A 6645-nucleotide genomic window follows, 5' to 3' on the forward strand; every position below is an offset into this window, starting at 1 on the left:
CAATCCTGCGCTTCGCGCCGCCGATGGTGGCGGCGATGGCATCAGCCACCACCACTTGAGTCGTGTACCACAGACAGAAGAGATTTTGTACGTCGTTCGGGGAACCGTCGAACCCAGCTGCCGATGGTGAACTCGGATGAAAGTAAGAAACAGACACAGTGTTCCCGTGTCGCAGGATGAGATGCACTCAGCACGTTGTTGGAGGTGATCTCGCTTGGACTGGGCGATCCCCGGGACTTGCACCCCTGGTGGCCATCTCTTCTAGCATGTTGGGTCAAACGTCTAGAACTTCTCCATCAAGCTGACCCGAACCGTCCACATGCGCGCCCGCTTCCCGTAAACATACATTGGGATTGGCATAGCATTAAAAGCAGCTGAATGATGCCGATCCAGATGTAGACCATCTTCGCACCGTCTGCCCTGAGCCAGTGTGTCACAAACAAGCTGAATATCAGGCCATGCAGAACATTCTTCGCAAAGTTGAGCGTCACCCATGCTTCTCCGGCGTATTGGCGGTAACTGTCGACACAGAAGGTGATGGCTGTTGTCGATCCAAGCGAACATCCGAACGAGATAGCGCCGAAGAAGATCGTGGGAACCATCCAGTGGTCCTTCTCCTCCGCCGACCATCCAAAGCCCATTAGACCCACGCATGTTGTGATGAGGATGGGCGCAGCCATAACGAGGCGGAACTCGGGCTCGTAGAGCCCGCCATTGCGTCGAGCCATGGCTCTGACGATTATGTCGCTAACTTTGCCCGCGACGCCAGTACCCAGGATGCCACCAACGAATGGCGAAATATAAACCAGGCCAGTCTGAAGGGCATCGAATTTGTAAAGGTGCGGATCGCGGTAGATCATTGCTATCGATTCAGAAATCACGATGAGCCAACCGACCGAGCAAGCATACACAGCCGATGACCAGAGGACCGCTGGATATGCAAACAGGATGAAGGGCCGAGCCATAACCTTGAACCAGTTATCGTTGTTGAGACGACCATGCCAAGGCCTGAGCTACTGCGTGAATGACTTGGGGGGCTGCTGGCGGAGGTTGTGTGTATAAGCCTGGACCTTGAGTTGCCCTCTGAGTTGAGAACTGGTAGTTCCCTCGCTTTCAAGTTTGGGCCCTGATTTGAAAGAGTTGGCGTTAGATTCGCTCCCTGTCGTACTGGTGAAATAAGGAGAGTTGGCCGCAGCCATTTCGTCGGACGCAGGCAGCGCCGCTTTGGGTGAGTCGGAGGATAGACGGTGGCTGTTGTCGGGATGGACACTCTCAGATTCGTGGATACGCCCAATGCCCGAGGACTGTGCAAGCCCCACGTGAACATCCCTTTGTCGATGCACGGTTTCAGAAGCTGGGGTCTGCTGCCCATCGGCATGGGCTTCGGGAGCGAAACCTACATGGGAAGCGTTGTGCTTCTCCAACACAGCGTCCGGAGGCGAAGGGGTGTTAGGGACGTCGTCTGCTGGAGGCAAGTGAGAGCTGGTTTCTGGTGCCCGGTGACGAGATGAAAGCCGAGGAAGAAAACCTGGCCGTTTTGAGGGATGTCGTGGTCGGGCATGAGGAGTTCGATCCCAAAAAGTTTCAGGGACGAACAGGAAGAGGAGAACACCGCCTAAACCAATAATCATGGCCATGATCCTTGGAATCGTGTTAGCCGAAATCCAATGGTATGCTTGTAAGTTGTACTCACCAAAAAACCCATCGCCACCCAAAGCTGCCGATGATGGCTGCGCTAACTAAAGGCACCAGGTTCTTGCCACCAAGGAGAAGCAAGGTGTAGATTCCGATGCGGTAAGCCCGTTCGTGCAGGAAGAAGATTTCAGCAATGGTTGCGGACGGGAGGCATTCAACAGGGCTAACGGCGACGCCCTGGAAGACTCTGGGTCGCGTGCCCCCTGAACCAATGAACATGGACGAGATTCCCCACGCGCTCGAGCAGCCTAAAGCATCGCTAACGCCAAGCCAGTTCATCAAGACTCGACGAAAAGATCGACCAGAGAGCGTCTCTCAACGACTACCCATTTCCGAAGGGCAGTTACGACTCTCGCGCTGAGGAACACAACCCAGCCTGCCCGCAAGCCAGTGGCGATGCATCCCGCTGCCTCACGTGGGTGGTAACGAGATACAAGTGCCATTCTCCAGACGTTCCGGAAGTCCATTGCTACATACCTACCAGTGTGGACTGCACCGTCCCGGTCTTTGGTGGGCTATGGGCGACCACACCAGTCCCAGGACCACTCCAGTCCCAGGACAGCCATAGTCCCAGGACCGCTCCAGTCCCAGGACATCCATAGTCCCAGGACCTCTCCAGTCCTGGGACAGCAATGTGCTTTCGTTAAATCGCCTTCCTTAGATCCCTGTTTCTACCCAGGTGGAGATTAGGGGTGAGTGCCATACGATCATAGGCAGTGATTCTTCAGAGCCCAAATATAAATCTCCTATCTATGCAACGGCCCCCAATAGCCTGCGTTCAAGCCTATCTCCCAGTCTTTGCTTCTCATCTTTAACAGCATGGAGCAATCAAAGAGCCAGTTCACGCATTGACTATTATTTGTACCACTTAGCTCAGTTTAATAATTCGAAACATTAAAATATGTCGCCTAATCATTTGGGTCCCTTCCCAGTTACCCTATAGCACTCCGGTAAGTTAATCCTTACACTTTCTAGGCAGTATACCATAGTTACTACATTATTACTGAATAATTCAATAGCGAGTCAAGTAAGTCTCCTATTTTCCAGTGCAGCCATGAGCGTTTATCCCGCCTACACTACTAAAAAGTATATAAAGCCATGGAGCCCCCAGTCGCTCAAACACCTTTCTTCTCTCAAACACCTTTTTTTCTCTTAAACCCCTTTTTTTCCCCCAAACCATATTATACAATACCAATTATATTTGTGCCAGAAAACGTGGGCGTAAACTATATTGATGTAGATGAAGCAGTCAATTGGGATGGTCAGGAGCCTCCCGATGCCGACGGCGATATCCCAATGACTAAAGATAACAACCCCATGCCACCAGCCTATATAATAAGCATTAACGCTGAAGCAACCCCCAGAGCCATAGCGGTTTATTCCAGAAGGTGGAGGTATCTCCACTGACTGCTCGTGGCTTCCAAGCTTAACTTGCGGAAAATACTCTGCTTTTTGCCTTCAACAAAAACTCTATTATTTCGACGTACTAATCTTAAATCAATACAAGTTTAAACTGAATACAAGGCCATACATAACGTCAGTTTAGCTAGGTCAAGAAATTTAGGCTCCCTCGAAAAAGTATTTAAACCTGGCTATCCCCCTTGAGAGCACCCTTCTCTTGCAACCTGAAAACATTCCTTGCAGGTGTATATGAACTGCTAGAAAAGTAAACTTATAAACTCTAGAGCGACGTCCGTGCAGAGCGACTTGATTGGGCGACACATTCTAATGTTTTCGAAATATTAAACTGAGATAAGGGTACAAATACAAATACAAATACCAATACCTGCTTCGTGACGTTGTTCAATGGTCCTTGCCGTCTCTTCCCTTGACTCAAAAACACGCATCGCCAACCCCACCGGTTTCTACCTCCGTAGACGTGGCTAATCTGTGCACAGATAGTACTTGGACATCCTCAAGATTCCCGAGGTATCTAGTGTTGTCACAACTATCATCAGACCACATCGCCGGCCCTGTGACCGCGATCCCGGTCCCTAGGACCCACAGGGCCCCGGCCCCTGTGCGGCGGCGACGGACTGCCGCCTCCGGCAGCAGCCGTCTTTATTATGTATAAAAGACGGGCTTTAGGCCCGTCCCTTAGCTAGAAATCAAGAGCTTCTATTCACATCACAATGCACCCTTCCTGTCAGATCCAACAGTTATGAGCCCGGTTTGCCCATAGCTGAAGCGGACGATATTCTTTGATCAAGCTGTCGTCTCAGAGCCTTACAAGCTGTCTCATCAGACCCCTTACAAGCTGTCTCACTAGACTCTTATCAACCCTATCTCCCTTCCTAGCCTAGGCTTGCAATCTAGCTTCTTCAAGCTAGCCCTTCCAACTAGGTTATTAACTTCCACTGTTGCTTGCAGTCATCTATCGCGATGGGCGCTGCTGATACGGAAGCCTCTTCCTGGGCCAAGCTCAATGGGCCCAGTGACTGGAAACACTGGATCGCCGGTATCCGGAAATCAGCTACTACAAAGGACGTCTGGGACCTTATTGACCCCTTTAAGGAAAATAAGGAACCCCTAGTCCGGCCGGTCTTTCCAACAGCTGCAGACATCAAGCCTGATGCAACTAGGCTGTCTGAGCTAACTCCAGAGCAAAGGATTGACCTCAATGGCCTCGAAAAACAGTATCTCGAAGACGTTCGGATCTACGAAAAACGCCAAAAGGCCCTATCCTCTATCCAAGACCGGATCATCCTGACTGTCGGCAACTACCGAGATGTCATCGACGACGAAGATGACGTTGCAAAGGAACTAGCCCTCCTACGAGCCCGGATCCAGCCAGCTACCTGGTTCCATGAAAGAGAAGTCCTTGACCGCTATCGAACAGCCCTCAAAGGGCCTAGCCGGACTAAGACTAAGGATTGGGTCACAAGCTGGCAGAAGGTCCTCACAGAAGCCCGCAACCTAGGCCTTCCTGACACTAAGGGTCTCAGACCAACCCTAGATTTCCTAGAGGCTGTCAGACCTATAGACCTAACCTTTGCCGATATCTGGATGAATAAGATCCAATATAAGGCATCAAAGGGCAAGGCAGACTGGGAAGCGAAGATCCCGGACGGTATCGAGATCAGCGAGCTGTTCGAAAAACAGGCTGCAGAAACGAAGGCACCGAGAGGGTCCTTTTCCACCTTCCAGCAATCCGGGTCTTCTAAGTCAGCCGGATCCAACGGGTCCAAGGGACCAAAGACCCCCTGCCTCTGCGGCAGAGAGCATTTCTATTCGAAATGCTATTATTTAGTCGCTTCTATCCGCCCGGCCGGATGGAAGCCCAACCCAGACATCGAATTCCAGATCAATCAACAGCTCGAAGACCCTGCCACAAGACAACGGGTAGATCGAGCCCTGAAGAGACTGAAGCCTAGGGACACCCAGCCAGAGGCCCCTAGGATCACTACAGACAACAGGGATGAAGGCCGCATCAAGGGCAGCTCCTTTGCCAGCCTTTCCCTTCAGACCACACAGCCGCCGGACCAACAGCTTGGTCACAGGCTAGGTCATCAGACCACACAGCCGCCGGACCAACAGCTTGGTCACAGGCTAGGTCAGCTGCAAGATCAGCAGCCGGAACAACAGCCGGCTCCAACGATCCTATCTACGGCTTCCATTACAGCCGTTCCAGCGAGGGTTTATCCGCTCAGGGACTCCTTTATCCTTGATTCCGGGTCAGACACACACATCTGCAACAACCTCTCACGCTTTTCATCCTATCAGCCCTCTAGGGACCCCGAGCCTATCTTTGCAGGCGGATCCGAACTGCAAATCCTAGGTTACGGTCAGGTCAACCTACGGCTTGAAGACGGGCTCTTCCAGCTCAGACAGGCAGCCTATATCCCGGGTTTTCACACGAACGTTGTCTCGCTAGACCTCATGATTCTAGCCGGGTACAACTGGAACCCGAAAACAGGGGCCGTCTTCCGAGGGATAGAGACTATCTTCTATACCCGACGTCATCATCGCCAACAAATCATCGAATTCAACGAGGTCAGACCAACAGCCCTAGCCACAGCGGCTGCTGCAGCCTCTTCCGACCAAGACAGACCAACGGGCCAGCTAGCAACAGCAGCAGCCTCTTCTAAAGACCCCAGGGCACCTCAAGCAGCCGATGCTAACCTTTGGCACCAACGCCTAGGTCATCTGCACGCCCGGGCTTTAGAATATCTAACAGAACAGACCCTAGGGGTCCGCATCAAGGGACCTATCGCAACAGACTGCGAAGCCTGCTCTCTAGCTAAGGCTAGCAGACAGGTCTCCAGACGAAGCCCGCAGACAACGGCCCCGAGACCCTATTGGAGGGTCTACATCGACATCTTCAGCTTCCATACAAGCTATGACGGGAAACAGGCTGCCTTGCTGATCAAGGACGAATACACAGGCCTAATCCACATCTATCTTCTATCCGATCAGACACAGGATTCACTCCTAGGGGCTCTACAGGCCTTTGTATCCTACATCCGGACACAATACGGGCTTCGGGTCTGCCGGATCCATAGGGACAATGACAGGGCCCTAGGCATCCGGACGGTCAATTGGATGAACAACGAAGGGATCGAGGACGAACCCTCGAGCCCTCATAACCCGGCTCAGAACGGCCCTGCCGAACGATCTGGGGGGGTAATAGCTCCTAAGAACAGATCAATGTTACTAGGGTCTAACCTGCCGCCCGACCTTTGGACCGAGGGTTGGAAAACAGCCGTCTTCCTATACAACAGATCGCCTCAACAGGCCCGAGACTGGAAGACCCCCTTAGGGCTACTAATTTCATGGCTCCAAGACCAAGGAAAGGATACCGGATTCGTCTCCAAACAGCCGGATCTATCGCACCTTAGGGCCTTCGGCTGCCGGGCCTATCCGATGACCACGGAAGCTTTGAAGGGCACCCAAAAACGGGACCTAAAGACAGCAGCCCATGCAGAAATCGGCTACCTGGTTGGATACGAT

At 52.3% G+C, this 6645-nt stretch overlaps 2 protein-coding genes across 2 annotated transcripts; one reads left to right on the forward strand and one right to left on the reverse strand.

The window, feature by feature from the left end:
* Window positions 1-296: 296 nt before the first annotated feature.
* On the reverse strand, window positions 297-2608 carry BGZ61DRAFT_524714 (major facilitator superfamily domain-containing protein; the record flags this gene model as incomplete). The annotated part of the gene is made up of 4 exons (XM_046252668.1): window positions 2177-2608; window positions 1694-1954; window positions 1071-1641; window positions 297-968 (listed from the first exon to the last, which is right to left on the reverse strand). The coding sequence occupies exons 1-4, from the start codon at window positions 2293-2295 to the stop codon at window positions 297-299; spliced, it is 1623 nt and encodes a 540-aa protein (XP_046093258.1). The 5' UTR covers window positions 2296-2608.
* A 1208-nt stretch (window positions 2609-3816) lies between these two features.
* BGZ61DRAFT_511295 (uncharacterized protein) lies at window positions 3817-5569 on the forward strand (the record flags this gene model as incomplete). The annotated part of the gene is made up of 2 exons (XM_046252118.1): window positions 3817-4859; window positions 5485-5569. The coding sequence occupies exons 1-2, from the start codon at window positions 4078-4080 to the stop codon at window positions 5567-5569; spliced, it is 867 nt and encodes a 288-aa protein (XP_046093259.1). The 5' UTR covers window positions 3817-4077.
* Window positions 5570-6645: the final 1076 nt, after the last annotated feature.

The sequence above is a fragment of the Ilyonectria robusta genome, assembly GCF_021365365.1.
Source record: "Ilyonectria robusta strain PMI_751 chromosome Unknown BGZ61scaffold_109, whole genome shotgun sequence".
NCBI lineage: Eukaryota > Fungi > Ascomycota > Sordariomycetes > Hypocreales > Nectriaceae > Ilyonectria > Ilyonectria robusta.